Below are 19,243 nucleotides of genomic sequence, written 5' to 3' on the forward strand. Positions count from 1 at the left end.
AAAATATATATCTTATTTGATGCTGATGTATTCTGATTGTTCCTCCAAATATATGTGCTTTTACTATGCATAAGCATTATTTTGATGAGATGGCCAAAGCTCTCAAAGGGTTTGATGCTGAGGGGTGGGGCCTTGAAAAAGGCTCATCTGACTTCAGAGACCCACTCCCCAAATGATTTTCAGTCCAGTAGGACTAATTTGAGAACAGTTTGAATGTGCTATTTACTGTAAGGAATCATAGTGGTGCTCCAAGTGATGAGCTTCAGACGTGTACGCCTGTGCTCAGAAGAGGCACTGGCAAAGAAGTCTGTGAAAAGCTTTAAATCTAAAAGTACTTATTTTACTAAAACATTCTGAAAAATTACACTGGTGATTGCATTTTAAAAATCTGGTAACGTTAATTTCACCACTGAAATATGATTTCTTTTAAAAGCTTTCCCCTCATGGTCCCTGCCATAGGATCCACACCAACATCTGGAGAACAGAATACACGCTGACAGACTAATGCACATGTGGAGGAGTGTGTCTGCTACTTCGCTGCCTCTCAGGACAGACACAGTCTCTTTTTCCTTCTCTGTGTCCCCTCCTTTTCTTTTCCTTTTTTTTTTTTTTTCCCTTTAATAAGACTACACATGTCTTCCAGCTCTTTGCTGTGAATGTGACCAGTATGTGATATTCCATTGCATCTAAGCAGAATGTCTGGCTTAGGTGATACCAAGTGGTTACTGCCCTGGCTGTGAATGCTTGCTAGGTTATTAACCAGCACATCTGGCTCTCTCCCTAGGAGGGTGAGTTCTGCAGTGCCCCAGGAATTTCTTTCATACACCATTTTTATTAGCTTTTCAAAAGAATACGGATTACCACTGGAAAGGAAGACTTTGGTCATTTGCAAGCATACTGGTCCCCTACCTGCTTAACATGTTTAAAAAGCAGCAGCAACCAAAACTCATTATTTGATTTTCAGAGTTAATCTTCCTTCATTTTAGGACAATCCTATTGTTCTTGTATTTGAAAGGTCTGCCTGACTGAAAAAAAAAAAAAAAAAAAAAAAGGCTGGTAAGTTGCAATAGATAGAATTAAAAATAAAAATCACTAAGCCACAAAGATAACTTACAGCTCCCGGAATATTAATGTCTAATCCTACTTTTCTCATGGACCCCAGTCCATCATCACAAGAGGGAATACAAAAGTATTTCATGTTTAATCAAAAGAAAGAAGTGCGTATGTAGCTGCGAAGAGCAAATTTATCTACTTTGCCCACACATGGAAGTTACACAGGACGTGAAGCTAGAATGCAAGCGTTATACTACTACTATAATTTCCCATCTGGACATCCCTATTTCAGTAATGTAAATGTGGCCTTTTCTGGTTTTGTTTATGTCACTTCCGAAGCAGTTTAAAGCAACTGGAAAAACTACTTTTGTCTTCTTACTGAAAAAAGCATCCACATGGGGGAGTTACAGAGGTAGATCTCCAGCACTTTCCTACTACCTGCCTAGTAAAGTCCAATACTGCTAGCCAAAGCTCTCCTGAAGCAAACCTGAGAAAAAGCTGCCTGCCTACCTACCTACCTACCAAGCTTCCCTGAAGTCCACATTTCCAGAAGAAGCTTCCCTTTTAGCAAGTTACCTGGAATTGGTGTGCACACTTCCAGTGCAGAAAATATTCTCCACAAAGAGCTAAGCAAGCACCGGGAAAAAAAAAATGCTGGAACTGTTAATCAATTTCTTTCGAAGCTATTTGAGGCCAGATTTTTGGAAGCTGTCAGCAGTCACCATCTTCCATTGTTCCAAGTGGGAGTTGTTTGGCACTTACAGCTTTTGAAGGGCTGGTACTTCATGTAGGTGTCTAAATGGGAGCTCTGCTCTCCATTAACCTTTTGCAATTGCTTTTGGCTAGACTGACCATCCAGAAATATCGTATTGCAAGAGGAACATGTAACACTCACAGAAAGCATATTTTAAAACTGTGCATAAATAGCCCGTACTCCTCTAGCCAGGAAAAAGAAACAACGTTCTGTGATTTCCCCAACCAAGGGGGACAGCCAGGCAAAAAGTTCACAAACTTCAGTAAATTCATACAATGAAAACAAAACAAAAATTCCTAATTATGTAGATGAAAACAGTGAATGTTTTCAAGAATGTCACAATCTACTTGGAGATTTCTGCCAAACAGAACAAGAAGATAAAATCCTCAGTCCCTCAGATAAAATCCTGATTTCTTTAGATCAATATCAAAACAAAAGGGATGCCTAGTCAGAACTCTATGCCACAGATTCTAATATCATATAAATCAAAACCAACAGAATATAAAGATCTTCTCACCTCCTCAGGTCTGAATCTTCTGAAAAGCCCACCTTGGCAGCAATAGATTTGGCATTATTCAGTCAGCTCCAGTTTTAAAAATAACCACGATTCATTTATTCCACTAAAGTTCATAGAAATCCTTAAAGGGATTTTCGTTGTGCTTGCTTATTAATTGTGTTGTCTTCTTAAGGCTTCCTGTCCTGCAAACAGAGGCACTAGCACAGAGATTCGACTGAGATTGTTTTTCCCCCTCTCTTCTGCTGCTTTTATTTAACAAAAAAAAAAAAAAAAAAGGAGAGAGAGAAATGGTAAAAGTTCCTTACAGGAGTTGGAAGAGGACATCTGCAGGCAATTTAACATGAGGGTTTGCTTCTGTGTCAGCTGGTAACCCCCGGATAACTCTGTCATGTAACCTATATGCTAAAACATGATGTAGGACAACCAGTGATATGGGTAAATATGGCAGCACATCAGTTTTATTTGATTAAGATTTATACTTTTTCAAAGGGAGCAACCCTGCCATAAACTATGAAAACAAATACAATTCTGCCTCCAAAAGACCGTCCCACCCAGCTTCATCCCAAAAGAACTGATCTTCATCAAACCCACCTTCTGCTGCAGCCCACAAAAGTCTCTTCCTTCCTTCCAGTGGAATTCAAAGAGCAAGAGAAAACATTTTTTTATCAGCTGAGGAGGGAAAATTCTCCATTCCTCTCATGGAGAAGTATTCCTGCATTGAATCAGTAATGATCCAGATTATATTGCTTTACAGGTGATGGCAGCAGAATGGGGAAGGGCTCACACAAGCATGAGGCTGAGCCTGATACTTGTGCCTCAGTCCACTGCTTCCCGACAATTTCAAAAAGGTGTTCAGACACATAGCCTGGTATCTAAAGAGAGCTCTGGAGATAACCCTGTTCACAAAGTTCCCCACTCCATGTGTTTAACTTCCTCCCAATTAGGGGAATCTGGTCAAGTGAGGAATGCTTATTCATTCTGGTTCCACTTCTGTTCTTGCATCAGATCTTATATATCTTGACATTTATAGCTATGTATTTTAAACTGAGGCACTGATTAGATGCAATTGTTCAAATTACCTTACTCCCCCTTCCTCTTTGTGTGTGTGCTTTGGTTTGAATTATTAGCAATTTAAAAATCATTCTTGGAGTTAAATGTTTAATGATATAATTGCTTCTGTTACCTAAATTTGTTTAGTGTGTGCTTTATTAGCATGTAATAACTGAAAGTATATTTTCCTCTGTCTGAGTTAATGATGTCTGCTGCGATGGCTCACATGCTGTTAGCCGACTGGCTGCAGTTCTGGGACAATTCAGAGGGAATTGGAAAGATTTTCTGAAGCTGTAACTAAGGAGTAGGCGGCTTCCCTTAGTTTCTGTAATTGAATGAATTTGAACTCTCAGTTGGCCTCTACTTCAAGTTTAATTTTATTTTTTTTATTCGTTGTGAGGTCATTTTGAGGGCCTCTAAGTCTAAACATTGGGCAGGAAAGCTCTGCTGTCCCAGACCAAGGCACATGTGCCTGCTAGGTGCCAGCTGTGCAGCACGCTGTGCTCTGTAGCCCTTGAACCCAGATTTTCTCTATGGAGGGTTCAGTGAGTGCTCAGGTGAACAGGTTCCTTTGAGAGGAAGCTTGGAGGCTGGGAGGAAGGAGGCTTAACCTGTCTCCTCCTGACAAAGCAGCAAGGACCACACCCCAAGTGTCTTCAGGCATCACCCATAGTCCTGCCATGCAAATCTCAGCCCTGCACTGATGTGCAAAGATATTGATGTTTGGGACGTGGCTGCTCCTGCACAGCCAGTCATCTGCTCCCTGCTTTCCAAAAAGCTACTACATTTATGTAAAATATCATCTGGATGTCATTATATTGCTTTGGGATTTGGAGCTAGCCTGTTTAAGAAAGGTTTGAGCATACCCCTAGTTCTGTGTTATATATTAAGGATATGCCACTTAAGGTGAGATTCAATTCCTCTAATGATGAGTTGCCTAAAAGACCTCCTGCACTTAAGGTAACTACTCCCTGTGTAAACAGTGGAAAGACAGAGGCACTTCCCAAGGACAATCCACCCCTTCCTAACAAAGGTGTGTCCCTGTTCTCTAAAGAGGGGACCTGCTTAAACTAAACACGAAGCAAAATCAGTTAAGTTAGGCTGGCATCTTGTCCATCACATCCCCGGGTTCTCCCTGCTCATTTGCCATTTCAAAGTTCTCCCATCTTATTCTATTTTTCCTCCCCACAGGGCATGAGGCAAGTGTTACCATTTGCAAGGCCAGGCTCTCTGACTAAGCAGTAAACACAACACACAGGGGTGAAGAGGGTTACAGGTTTGGGAACTAAGCACCCTCTCCCATTCCCAGCTGTTTCCCTAGGGGCTGTAGCAACAAAGCCTAGTGCATGTTCAGATTTCTCCTGCAGTCAGGTTACCACTGATTTAAGCCAGCGCACCCCAGTTTGCTCTTTATAACTTCTATCAGAGAAGTGTACGCAGTGCTCAGCACAAGAGGTGGCTGTGCTGGACACAAGAATTCTCACGTTTGCAGGATTCCTCACACGTTATTCACAACTGTGACATCTGCCAGGTTTCTGGGTTCCTGGAAAATCTATATATGTGAACAAGGCAGTATGGACAAATAATTATGTAAGCTCATCTGAGAAGGCTCTCAGCACACTGCTGATTTATCTGCCTTCTTTTGAGCACTATTTCGTTCTATTTGAAATATCAGATTATAGTGTCTTACCAAACATTACTGCTATGCAAGGAGGTGATAACAACTGCCAGCAAATTTAACTTTGATCCAAGGTAACCAGTGGCAATATGAAATGTACAATGCACATGCCAAACTCTCTTTCCAAGGCTCAGCAACAGAAGAAGTTGATCCCTTTTATGTCAAAATAAATAAATAAATAAATAAAAATAAATAAAAAGACACTGTAAATAACAGAAGCACTGGCCTAGGGATATAAGGGATGTAGTAAGGTAAAACTCACCTACATTACCTGAGTAACGTAGTACTCAGTACAGTTTACTGTATTGTACATATGCAGGGCAACATTTGGGTTTTACAGGCTACGAGGCAGCACAAAGGTTACGGCTGTATTTCTCAGTAGGATCTGGTAGCAGAGGAAGCACTCTGTAGATCCTCTTGAGTACAGAGCTCACTGGCAAGATGGATGTGGGAATTTAGGGGGACAGCACTGGACCTATCAACCTTTCTGTTCTTCTAGGGCAACAAGGACAGCACTCACATTTTTGATAAATAAACAAAATTGCCCCAAGAATACAGCAAAGGTAGAGAATCAATTTCCCTTTCTAAGGAAACACGCCTGGAAGTACCCAAATACTGGCTACTGGTTTGAGCCAGAGAAGAAATATTTTTCACAATGAGACTTTGAACAGGCTTTGGAAAGAACACTGAGAGTCTGAAAATGTCATACAGAATAATGGGCAAAGAATTAAGGCAAACGATAAAATAGCAAGTTGGTGGAATGTATCTAATCAAATACCCATAACTGTTTATGAGGTAATGTCTGTATTAATAATCTAAAGAAAGAGATTAAACAACACATCAGTGAAAGATATTGCACACTAAAGTCAACTCTGGGATAGCATCGAGACTAATGAAATAATCCAAAAGGGTCTTGAGATCAGAATGAGGATAGGAAATAAAGAAATGAGATTTCAGATATAAGGAGGATGTTTTTCAGTATAAGTCTGAAACAAGATCCCCAAAAAGACAAACAAAAAGAGAAAGAGAGAAGAGGGGGAGAGAAAAAGAGAGAGAAGAGAGGTTCATTTCTGAGTAGTGTGTGCAGAGGAAGCACATCTCTGAGCTCAGAAGCAGCTCTCCCTGTCCATGGGCTGCTGGAGCAACAGCCCTTGGGGGATGCCTATCAGTTCTAGGAAGTGTTACCAAAAGGATAACAACGTGGTGATTCATGACCAAGCAACAAGTAGGGCTGGAAGCAGGGCTGGATGCAGCTGCAGTGGTGATGGGCGAAGGCTGCCTGGCCCCTGTCACCCAAAACAGACTGTGACCAGAACTAATGTGGACAGGCTGTGTGATGCTTGGTAACCTCCCCTGAGCACCCCTTTAAATCTCCCCCTTCAAGAAGGTGAGGAGGAGTCAAAGCAATGTGAAATTAAAGGAGTAGGGATCTGAACAGAGCAGATACACAAAGGCTGTTTGAAGAAGGGAGCAGCATGGCTAAATATGAGGAAATACTTCATGATAATGAGCTTTGTGGAATAATCTCAAGAAAAGTTAAAGATGATCCATTGCTTGCGATATTTATGGCCAGGTCAAGGCAAAACACAAATCCAATGTACATTAAATAGTAACTTCTGACTCGCTGGGAGATAATCTCTAATCATATGCAGCATTTGCACTGTATATTTGTGCAAGGATAGCCCTGGGCAGGTGGTTCCTGTAACCACTTGTCAAGGAAGAAGACTGTCGTGGCAGCCTTTTGGAGTCCCAGGCTGCCCAAGCAGGATGCTGGCAGAGCCCACCAGGGCTGACCTTCCCACATCCCTTCCCTTCAGTTCTCTAGCTGCAGAGTTATGAAACACAGCACAGTCACTTGAGCTAATGGAGCTGATGGCCCCATCTGCTGGGATGGCCAGGAGAGGAAGAGACACCTCCTTTCACAGTGGGCTTGAAAGAGATTTACAGGCAGCAAAACAAGCCTGTGATTTGGGAGCCCTCAGTCCTGCTTCAGGCTTTAGAGGAGAGGAGGAGAAAGGACCTCAGTCTTCCCTCTTATTTTCCCCCAAGTCCATCCCTATTTGTCCCTACCTCAGACTGTCTGGTCCATCCTTCCCCACTTCTCATATCTTCTCCCCACTCTCAGCTTGTCATCCTAGCCCTAGTTTCTAAGACCATCCATTTTATTATTTCTACCCATCTGCAGTAGAAATGTCCAAACTTTTAACTGGCTGGCAGACTGTAGAAGTGAGATTTGAATACATCTGATTCCACATACCAAAGGGTTAGTGTAAAACACTGCATTGAAAATGCATTTGGTACTCTTTAGTTTGCTCTTTCCTGCTTATGAAAAAGATAAATTTTGTTTAAAAATGGCCTCACTTAAGGAATTATCCATGCCATTAGTCCCCAGAACAATAGAGATTAAAGTCTCTAGACCATCCCCTATCAAAATAACATACTTTTCTTTGAACATGTCATTAACACGGTTTTCCATCTGGCTGTTGGCAGCAGTTTTGGATTTGCTCTGAATTGCTGAAAGTTCATCAATTACAGTACACAGAAGCCATTATCTCTCTTTTCCTTTAGCAAGGAGGTATTTGCTCAGGCAGAAAGAAGGAGGTAGAGTTCAAGAGAAAAAGAAAAAAGAATTTACCAATGCAAGCTTTACGGCAATCATTCATTTACAGTTCAGAATACAAAATTTCTGGGAACTAAATCACAATTTCTGCATACAAGGAGATTTTAGTGTTCAAATACAGTAGTGATTCTGGCATTCTTACATGAAACTGATGTACACAGACAGAGGATGGAAACAACATACAAGACTTTAAGCCTGGCAGTTTGGGGACTTAGTGAATGAGTGCTGGTGCAGAGGAGTGTTACCCACATTCATGATAAACTCAGTTGCTTTATTTTATGAGAACCCAGATTAAACCATAGCTATCATTCAAGCAAGATTTAACAACTATGAATGATACAGCTAGCATAATTATTAAGAAGCATAGTGAAATAGAAAGTGTTGTTATCCTGCCAATAAAATATAAAAATAATAATAATTAAAAAAAAATAGGAAGAGCTTTTAAAGTTTTGCAAGAATAATGAATGAAGTACACAGTGAGGGATAAGCAAAGAGGGTGGGACTTACAGCTACTCAGCAATGGCAACTTCATGGACAGCTGATAGGGATGCTTTTTCACATCTGTCACTGAGGGACATTTGTAACCCACAAAATGAGAGCCTGCATGCAGCAGTTATCCTGAAGCAGCTGTCAGGCAGCAAGTTTGCAGCCCAGATAAGCCACGGTAGCCTATTCACCTCTGTACACTAGGGCTAAACAAACCTTCTTACAGCTAGAGGCCATGGCAGGCAATTCGTCCATGGGATCATCACTGATCCATACCTATACGAGGTCTGGCTTATTAGCCAAGAGCCATCAGTCCATATTTTTTTGGAAAGAGTGGGAGTATGTTATCAAATTGACTCCACTTGTGACATGCCATGATACCGTAGTATGACGTATTCCACATGCATTGGCTACTCAACTATGTTGCAATATGTCTGCCATTAGCTTACTACACATGACTTTGGGCAAATGTTTTTGTATCTTTGGCTCAGCCTTCCATGCTCTCACTCTTAGTTGAGTTGCCCAGATATCATTTTATAATCAAAGAAAGACTTTCTTGAGCAATGCAATGAATCCACAAAGACTAGACTCTTAGCTTAGTCAAAGAGAGGTGGGAGGAAAAAGCCTGGCCTTTACGAGTCAGTAAATAAGGATAATAGTAATTCTATCCTCCTTCCATTCTTGTCCCCATTGCCTATTTGGTCAGCAATTGTATTGTGCATAAAAAACTCCCAGCATAACAACATCTTGGATCCTATTTAAAGACTCCACAATTCCAGGAAAAATAACAGAATTTATCAGACCCAGAATATGCTCCTTAATTAATAATACCTGTGAAACAAATTTGATTTAACCATAACACAGCTAATTAGGCACATCATGTAGCATCTATACACTGCCACAAGTTGAAATCCAACATGTTCTTTGGCCAATAAAGGAGTTCTGGGACTAGGTTTTGTAATACTTCCAATGACAATATGGGATGCTGTACATGGAAATATGCATGTGCCACCTAATCTGTAGCCCAGGCATATAAGTGCTAAACTCGGGAGTAATTTTCAGAAACAGTTATGAAATAATTGTTTTATTTCTTCCGAGAAATCAGATTTTTTTTTCATTGTAGTATTACATACAACTTTCAGACTTGGTAAGCACAATTTGAAAGATTCAGAGGCAACAACCTCTAATTACATACATAAAAAAAAAAAAGAGAGAGATTGTGCAGATACAGTCTAGATGAATTTGGCTCCAAGTGTTTGATGTTGTCTTTGATTAAGCTATATAGGACATAAACAGTCCCCTTTTCTCAAGTTTTACAAAGCAAATTCAGGCTATACAATCCACAAGCACTTCTGTTCAGGTTGCCATTCACCTGTCTCTGCCTTTATCCCAAATATCAAAATCCCAGTTAAGCAAGAAATGGAAAAAGTGGATCACATGAATATAGGCGGACCATATCTTCTGTTGGCATAAATCATCACTGCTTCAGTGAATTACACTCATTTGCCCCAATGTTGACTCCATTCCTGATAAATGTAGTACTTTACTTGCCTACCTAGCAGTACCTTGGACTCTTCCTCTCCCAGTGAGGACCAGTTCAATAAAATCTCTAGCAGTGATGTCAGAAGCTAACTAAAGCCAAATAAGCATTTGGTCTTTGCAGATGAGGCTGCTGAAAGCAGAACTTAACCCTTAAAAAAATAAAAGTTTTATCGAACAGTCAGCATTCACAAAGCTTACATCATTAAAAACAAAACATGAAATCCGAGGTAGCACTCGCACAGTGTTTCTATGGTTACTGTTCTAAGAATTACAATTTAATGAATAGCAGGAAAAAAAAATCACATTGAAAAGTGTGTGTAAAGGACTATTAGTCTTGCCCATTCAAAGAGACAGTCTAGCCGCTAACTTCTTGAAAACATATCTAACCTTTCTTTTGAGTTTGATGAGATATAACTCTTGTTAAGATGTTTTATTTAATGCCAGTGTAAGCAGCTAGATCTTTATGTAGCTTCCAAATGACTAACATGGGACTACCCAAAGCAACATAGTTCAGACTGACAAGCAAAGGCTCAACTTCCTGGTGAAAATTGTATTCAGCACTTCCATGCAGCACCCCATTTAGAAAGACAGCAAAAATTGCATGTTTTCTAGAAGTGACACTTAGCATACATAGGAGACCTATTTTTGCTGTGTTTGAAAATTTCTGTTGGTGATGGAAGGACCTTGATCCCCTGACAGCACAGACAAAAATCTTCCTTAAGATTATGCTTAACATCAAACATTTTATAACTCCCAATTAAAATGACAGCCCCTTTCAGAGGTGAGGACAGAGCTAGTTGCAAACAGTCCTCTCTGCAGACTCCTCTCCAATTTCCAGACTCATTAGAGAAAAACCATTCTGGAAGAGTGAGATGATACACAAACCTTGGTGTAAACCTGCACACCTTGTAGCCAAGCCCCCTCAACTATGAAAAACTGCACAAATGACTTTCCAAAAGCAATTTGTTCATTCTGATTACAGATACCAGAAAGAATTTGTCTTGCTTTAAATAAAATAAAACCTTATTTTCTTAACAGTTTGCCATTAATCCATACTAAGGGTACTACTTTAAGCCTTTAGCAATAGGAGTAGCAAACCTTATTGAACTAAGGTGCTGGTACCACAAACCACTGAACACATACTCAACTTACTGATGCAAGTAGTATTACTGATTTCAGCTCACTCAGAAGCAATAGACATGTGATTGAAGACCAGGGTCAAAATTCCTCATATTTTGCTGAACTAGAACTAAGGGTCTGAACATATACATCCTTTTTCCTGTCCACATTAAATGTTTCTGTCTCTTATGCCTGGGTAAACGCAAGCCTGTGACCCAGGCAATACTACATGTTAGGAAGCAGCAGGAACACGGATTCACCATATCAATTATGAATGATTCATTCAAGCTGAAAAATGTAAAGCTTAATCTTTAGCAGCTATGGAATGAAGCTGCCCAAACAAAATGAGGACACACATTAAGATTTTCAAAACATTCCCAAAATTGGACAGGCTCTGCCTAGGCATTCGAATCAGGTTCATATAATTTCTCATTCTGAAACGGAGCACAAGAGCTGTGAGACTGGTTGCATTTCCTTCTGGTAGAGCAAAAGGCTGTTTTCAAAATAGCACACATGAGAACTCAGATAATGCAAATGAAATCATCCTTGCTGGAAAAAAAAAAAAAAAGTCTGAATATTCATATTGCCATATTCATTTATATTGCACATTCATTTTCTGCACATGTTCAGGCAGAAAAATTAAAAATTAAAATCTGTCAAATCTTAATAATTCTGACATTTCCTAAAAAGCGATCTTTAAAGTTACAGCTCTAAATGTGCATGACTGAGGCTGCGTCTGCTTATTCAAGGAAGAAAAAAAAAAAAAAAAAAGAATACCATATGACTTACCTGATGGAGTATAGTTAAACAAAACCATATCAAGGATGACTGTAATGAACCCAATGTGTCCCTTCTACAACACTACAGCAATTAATGGTAGAAAAGACCATCACAGCAAATAGTCTTTCCCATGTCTCATGCACATTACTTTCTCATGGCTTACTTTTAACAACGTATTTACATCCACTTTTAAAGTCTAAATGAACAGCATCCATGGCAGCTTTCTGAAGAATGTGTTTAGACCAAAGCAGACCCTAATTACATAAACAGAAATGTGAAGGATTTGAGATTTATTTGGCTAGATGTCCTCTCCCAAACACTGTATTAAAGTAACTGCCTTCCTTGCACCCCTTCTTAGTGTAGCAACAACTTGTGTGTGCTGTTCTGCTGAAAATAGACTCCTACAGGTTCCCTTGAACACAGAATTATTACAGAGATTTCTGTGCAGCTTTCTTTTACTTGCCATAAAAAGACGCATACATATCCAGCCTTGTTCTCTCAAATTCTAACTCCCATGGTAAAAAATAAAATAAAATAAAAATGCTTCAGATACCGATTTTGGCAGAAAGCAAGAAACTGAGTTATTCTTAATGTTATTTCTGGCATTGTGGAAACTTAGAAAGCATGAAGAGGTACTAAATCCCCATAAAATTTCTGAATTCTTACCGGTCAAAATCTGAAATCCAGGTGACAAGACATGCTAAGGGGAGAGACTGCTTGTGGTGGGGGTGTTTTCCTGCTCTTTCGATAAAGACAGTCGAGTGCCAGAAGACTCTGAATGTGCTGGGTTTTGGAAAATTTGGAGAGAGGGAAGAGACGAGCTCTCCTACCACTGCCTTTCACCCTAGTATCTAAACACAATCCAAAAATGCTGTAGGGAGTTATATAGAGAGGCTCTTTCATTCAGTACCTTTCTACAGGAAAAGTGAGCTATTTAAAATAATATTTCATTTTTATTCAGTTAAAAATAAGTTGAAAAAAATGAAGCTTTTCTATAGAGAGTTGTTGACTGGTGGATAGTGGCTAAATGAGAAGAAACTCCATAAAAGAAGCTGCAGAAAAAGTAGCTTCAAGGAAAGACAGACAGAGAAACAGAAAGGCAGATAGACAGAAAGAATAAAAGAAATCTTTTCATTCTCAGCTTGCTTAGAATGTCTGATCTATCCCTTTGATTACAGCAATCTCATTACACCAGCAGTACTTTGATGCAGCAGAGCCATGTGAATGATAAACGTGCAGTTTCATCATATTTTTGTATGTATATGTATTTATATGTATTTTATATGTATAAAAATATGGGTCAGCTGGATTTTCCCACCTAAGACACCGCTATATGAGTGTCTTTTTCCTTCTGGAAAAGAATTGCTGTTCAACTCTAGAAGCAGTCAGGCAACCATTTCCAAACAAAACCTCTAGACAATAAAATAGTAAAGCAGAGCTAGAGCATCTCCCTAACCAGCCAGTTTGTGAGGCTCAGGTGCTGTTTACAGGCAATACCCAGATATGTCTTATTCATAGCAGTACATCGACAGCTATGTCTAGCAGGTTCCTATTCTTCCATGACAGAAGGATAAAAAGAACATAGAACAATAGTAATACTAATAATATTAATGAAGGAGTGAAAAACAATGCAATGCCTTCTGAAATGTAGCAAAACAATGCTGTTTTTAAGACTATAGCACAATCCCTTGTCCTTTGATTTACACAAAACCAGGCACTGAGTCTTTTCAAAGGGTTGTTTGTGTGGCTTTGACTTTTTGCATTATGTTTATTTTTCTTCTTCAGCAAATGTTTGCCACTGGTTTTCATGGAGCAGAACTGGGGACACAAATTCAGTATTTTGCAAGTAGGTGTTTTTTATCAAGCATAACAAATATTATAGGATGATCAAGGGCTTTTAGTCATAGAAAGATTTACCCTCAAAATATCCACATACTTCAGAACACATCAGAACAGGTGTCAGCAACAAAGAATGCATGACTGACTCATACAAATAACATACAAATATCAGGAAATAAAAGAGCCAGTGCTGTACAGTAGTACAATTTATAAATATACAAGAAGACCTGCATTACGTATACATATTCTTAAATTTTATCACTCTCATAACATCTGAGGACTCACAGTAAACAGGAAACTAACCTTGATGTGAGCTGCTGGATCTGGGACAGTCTGAATCATGTCCTTTAACAGGCCAACGTGTTTACCAGAAGCTCAGATTCCAAGGCAGCTGCATAACCAAAGAAACAAAAGTCATATGATTATATTTTAAAGGTTTATTTTCAATAGAAATCTCTTATCTTTTTATAGACATATAAGCACCTTTCCTTCCCCAGACTTCCTTGAAAATCAGTACAGCTGAAGCTCTAAGACAGTTCTATTTCTGTGTAGTCTGCAAGGATGTATTTCAGATAGGAGAAAACAGTCAGCCCTGAAAAACTCATGGAAAATTGGTCTTTATCTGTAACGGAGGATTTTCCTGAAATAAGAGCTCTGGGATGTGCTCTGCACTGCACAGCCCTATTAATCATCAGAGATATCAGGGATTTTCACAATCTCTTCTTCCCAATTTAGAAACATATACAGCAGGACTGGGACAGATCTGGGGCTGATATAAGCAAGTATCGTTTCACTGAAGTTGTGCCCATTTACAATAGCTGCAAATCTGGTCCAGCCACTCAATTAACAGCACTTCAGAGCATGGATCTTCTGGGATCCCTTATCCATGTCCAGTAATAAAGCACAAAGGGATTACGGCAGGCATGAGGCATTTCTCTACTTGTGCAGGGGGTGAGGAACCACTAAAACAATTTAAAATAATAAATATATATAGTTTGAGTAATCTAAAGTACTGTTCGGTAGCTAGAACACCAATTAAGTGCTAATAAATTGGGATCAATAAGTCAGGAAACTAGAAAAAATATGGAAAAATGTAGGAACATGAATGTCATTTAAAGTAATCTTTTTCTCTGTTTCCCCTAGAAGCCTGGAAATTCCCATTTCTCGTGCAAGAGGCTTCTTTTTGCCCATGACTTTGAACTTCTTTCATCTTTTAAAGCGGTAAGGCATGATCAGAAAAAAAAATCTTCTGCTTCATCAGTATCATCTTTTTTATTTCATTATCTGTTCTCAGATCTACACGAATTTGCAGATCAAACTGCAGATAAGCTTTATCTATTTTTTCAGGCAAAAAGTTGATAGAGTGACTGACACCGAGTTGCAGTTTGCTCCAGAAAGTGTCCTCATGATTTAAGGAAACCATGTATAAACTATGGAATTACACATAGCAATTAGAGATACCTCCATTTAGATCTTAATGAATTTCCCCCTCGCTGCTTAAAGGATCCAGGTTTTTTCCCCTTCAAATCAATGAAAATCAAGTACTTAATTCTACAGCCTACTAGGGAAACCCCAACACATGCCAAATTCCCATTTCGATTGACCTTTCATACACTTTTTTCGGCTATTTATGGGTGATCAAATGGGATACTGATGTCACGACTTTCAGCGGAGATATATCTTTCCACAGAGCTTAAATGTCTTCAAAAGCAATAGACACTTGTTTTAGTAAAAGCTAACTTTCACCAGCAATGTTGTTCAGACTGAAGTCATATACATCAGCAGTGACATGCCTTTCAGGTCCCTTTTTCCCTTCCCTAGTAAATCCATGCCTGTCATGTTATTCATTGGATTTATGGGATTCATATTTTAAGCTTTCAAAACATCATACATGGAATGTGGAAACTCCTACATTTCATTTAAACTGAACAGAAAAATATTTTGCACCCAGCACTTGATCATGTTTTCACAGTTCCTGTACTTTCACCGTGGCATTGCCATAAAGGTGCCTCACCACCAGCAAAGAATAAAGACAAAGCCTTCTGAGGAACTGTGCCACAGTTTATTTCTGTCCCTCGTGACTTTGTTCAGCCTACAAGGATGCACTGTGCCACTTGCCCCTACCCCATGTCTTGGCTGACCTAGGTTTCTGAAGAATGGTGGGCTGCGTGCCACCTCCCAGCAGCGCTGCACCACCTGCCCTTGGGCTTGTCCCCTGCTCCACTGGGTGCCATCTAGCATGGTGGCAAGGACAGGACATGCCAGACCACACCTCTCCCAGCCCACTTGCAGCTCCCAGCACAGCTGGGCTGGAAACACCTGAAGATACCACAGGGAGTTCTGCCTCTCCCCAGCTCTGGCTGCCTGGGTGGTTCGCCCGACAAGAGCAGTGTTTTGCACTTAGCACGTGCTGAGCTTAGAGGTGTGGACTCTCTTCCAGAAATGCCCCGTGGCACTCTGGGGAGGGAAACAAGCTTTTCTTTCAGAGCTCAGATTTGCTTGGAGTTATTAGAAGGACCTGGGGTTTAGGAGAAGTCGCTTCTATGATGCCAGGTTTATGCATATCCCATCTTTCCCCCAAAAAGATGGCTTCTTTATAGGAGAGGAGATGATGGAGAGCATTTGCAAGACAGTCGCCAACTCTGCACCACACAGTATGGGAATCAAAGAGAAGCAAAAGTTAGCCACCATGAGTTGGAAAGATGCATATGCAACTGCTCTGGCCATTCGACTTTTTTCCCCATCCTGCTGCACAGCAGCGATCCCAAAAGGGGGAATTCTGCTTTAAGCTCAATCTTTGGCAGTGTATTCTTGTTTCTCTCCTGGACATTCATTCATGCCTACCCTATAGGGGGACATATTTTGCAAAAGGCGTGACTTCTGCCTTCTTACTTTTGCAAATCGTTGTTTAAAAAGCCGTGACAGTATTTCTTCCTTTTTCCAAACAGAAATATCGTTTTAATTACTTCAGCTCCACCTTTACTGGCTGGAATTGGACGCTTCCAGACATCTGGTACTAACTTTCTGAACCAGATGGTATTTATTGCCAGAACCTCCTCCACCCCCACCCCAAATTTCATGCTGGTCATGTTTGTGCTTGACCGTCCGTCACAGGGCTTGCACGTGGCGGCAGATTTTGCTCTGCGTCCCCTGACTAGCATGGCTCTAATTTTAAGAGTCCAAATGACACCAAACCCAGTTTTAGGGAGACACCTCTGTCCAGCGGACTGAAACAGGGAAATCATAACATAAACTGAAAGCTAAGCACTTGCTTGAGTGCTTTCTTGCATTAGGGCTTAGCCTAGGAAGGATATTCATAGCCAAAGAGCAGGTTTTCCTGAAGACTCTGGCGTCACGAATCACTGTCATTTACTCTCCTCTGGACGTGTACATCCCATGACTGAAATGGAGGAAGGCCCCACAGCATCAGCCATGGTATGGTAGGAAAGAACCAGAGATCGGTGTGCTGGTGTTCGCACTGCACCCCAAGCAAGAGGGGACAGTGAGGCTCTCAGGTCTGTTGCCTTTCTGCGCATGCAACTTGTAGTTTAGGAGTGATGCTAACACATCAAAGGGGCGCAGAATTACGTACGGCTCTAGAGTTCGCCAGATGCGATTACATTGTTTTTCCTTTTTATAGTCATATCGAAAGGATTAGACTTTTTAATGTACAATATACTGCCAAAGTACTGGGAGGCTGAATGTCCTCTCTGTCTGGGGAGTGGCATACACCCTTCTCTCTTGGCTCTCCATGTTGGGGTTACCCCACCTCCTGCCAGGTACTTCCCTGCTTGCAGATGGGAACATAGGTCCTTTTCCTTATGATATTCAAAAAAAAAAAAAAAAAAAAGAGCAGGTTAGGTTAACCTGGCCCAAAATATTTATCTGCAAAAGATTTAATGCTCAAAAGTAAAGCCACAGATTGTGTACAGCACCAGGTAACAAAGGACCATTTCATCCACAACAAGCAGCACAACCAGAATGCTGAGCAAGATTTGTGGTGCCATGAAAGCAAGGATGATATTAAATGGTTACCCTGGCACAGGCTGCACAAGAGAGAGCAGAGGCAAAGCTCCGCTTGGAGGACAACGTCTGTCTGACAAGACCCCTGTACCCATGTCTCTGAGGTGGCAAGGACCTGCACTTTACAATTCACACTTGTGTGAGTAAAAGACAGAGGGAAAGGCTATGCACAGCGCACAGCACTGGAAATTTGCACGCACACACACACACGTGCCGGCATGATGAATAATACTGAGTGGCATTGCAGAGAATTTCTACCGGCATGACTTTAGGATGTTTACCATTACTCACAGGAGGTGAATCCGTCAACAGCTATGCAGACTGTCCTGAGTGAGTGCCAGCAGGACTTTCATACCCTCCCTCCCACTGTCATGCAAGCTGTGCTTGTCACATATTTTATAAGAACTGATGTTTTTCAGCTGTTTGAGAATTTTTGCAATGTGCAACTCTATCCATTTCTGGATTGTTTTTTCAGGAAATCTCTCTCTGGGCATCTGGGTCCTACCAGCACTGGTGAGATAGCGCGTAAAAGAGAGAAAGACTGGGATATCCAAAAGGCATGTAAATTTGCATATCTCCTCATAGTGTTTAGAAATAGTGCAAGTTACTACTGCCTTACGTTAAAGCTTCCCTACTTAGTTAGGTGACTGACATACGTGTGCTTTTCAGCTTTTGTGGACACCTAAAATTGTCACAGTTATATTGTGAACTCTTGTAGAGCAAATCTGAGGCAAATTTAGGCTTGTTACACTTTAGGAACAGTGAACAGATCCAAGGAGCTCCAAGGACCAGAAACTGAAAACCAGTGTGAAGTCACTCTTAATAGTAGTATGAAGAGAAGAGGTGAAATCCTCATCCACTGAAATAAACTGTACTTTTGTGACTGTCTGAGACAGGCCAGAAGTTTACCCAGTTCAGTTCATATATGCAAAACTCAGGAGCAGAAGATTAATACAAGCATGCGGGGAGGGAAATGGCATGAGGAGCAAAACCCAGTCATATCTACTGAAGAAAAGCCCAGAACTGAAATCACAGGATGTTTACAATTCAGCAGTTGTAAACCAGGGCTATGATGAGCAGAATCTGTGAAATACAACTCTTCCAACCCAGGGACAATATTGACACTATTCTATTACATAGCAGAGCTGTATAACATGGGCTTAAAGCTTTTGTGTTTAGCTTGTGGTTGAGTATAACCACTTCAATTTATTTTTGTTGCTTCGTTTGTTGCGATCTCTCTGCATTCTAACAACCTCAACAATAAAACCCCGTGGAAAGATCCTGCCACATTCAAGAAACGCTACTGTCAAGTCAATTCATCTGCAGACAGTACATATTCTCTGTTAGGATATGACTTCATGACTGCAGGTGGATACCATGAACCAAAAAAAAAAATTAAAAAAAAAAATATGGGCAGTAAAGGACAAGAAAACTAAAATATGAAAATAGGAAAAGATGAGCCCGTCAGCCAGCATTTCTACAAATTTCCATACTTAACTAAAACTTTTTGTACTCATCCTGCCTTTGCAGGATTGCACACAATGGATGTGTTTGTGCACTGATGTGCTTAGCTGCAAGTGTGAACTGATGCTACCTGGAATTTACTGTTCCATTAGTAAGTTAGGATTAATAGATCCTAACCTGTGAATCTAATGCATATCTGTACTTATGAGTACATTAAATAAATAGTAATCTCTCTGAGAGATAATTTTCCAATTGTATCTTCTTAATTTTTTTTTTTAGATTTTTAGATAAAATGGCATTCTTTGTTTAAAAAGTCAG

General features: G+C 40.3%; 1 protein-coding gene across 2 annotated transcripts in view; it reads right to left on the reverse strand.

Moving 5' to 3' along the window:
• ERG (ETS transcription factor ERG) overlaps positions 1-19,243 on the reverse strand; it is a 149,197-nt gene that overhangs the window by 96,952 nt on the left and 33,002 nt on the right. For both annotated transcript variants that reach the window (XM_083826801.1, XM_083826802.1), the window contains exon 2: positions 13,742-13,829. In XM_083826801.1, coding sequence (XP_083682927.1) covers positions 13,742-13,780 — 39 coding nt within the window. In that variant the 5' untranslated portion in view covers positions 13,781-13,829. The remainder of the gene's footprint in view (positions 1-13,741; positions 13,830-19,243) is intronic.

Source organism: Anser anser (genome assembly GCF_964211835.1).
Source record: "Anser anser genome assembly, chromosome: 1".
Taxonomy (NCBI): domain Eukaryota; kingdom Metazoa; phylum Chordata; class Aves; order Anseriformes; family Anatidae; genus Anser; species Anser anser.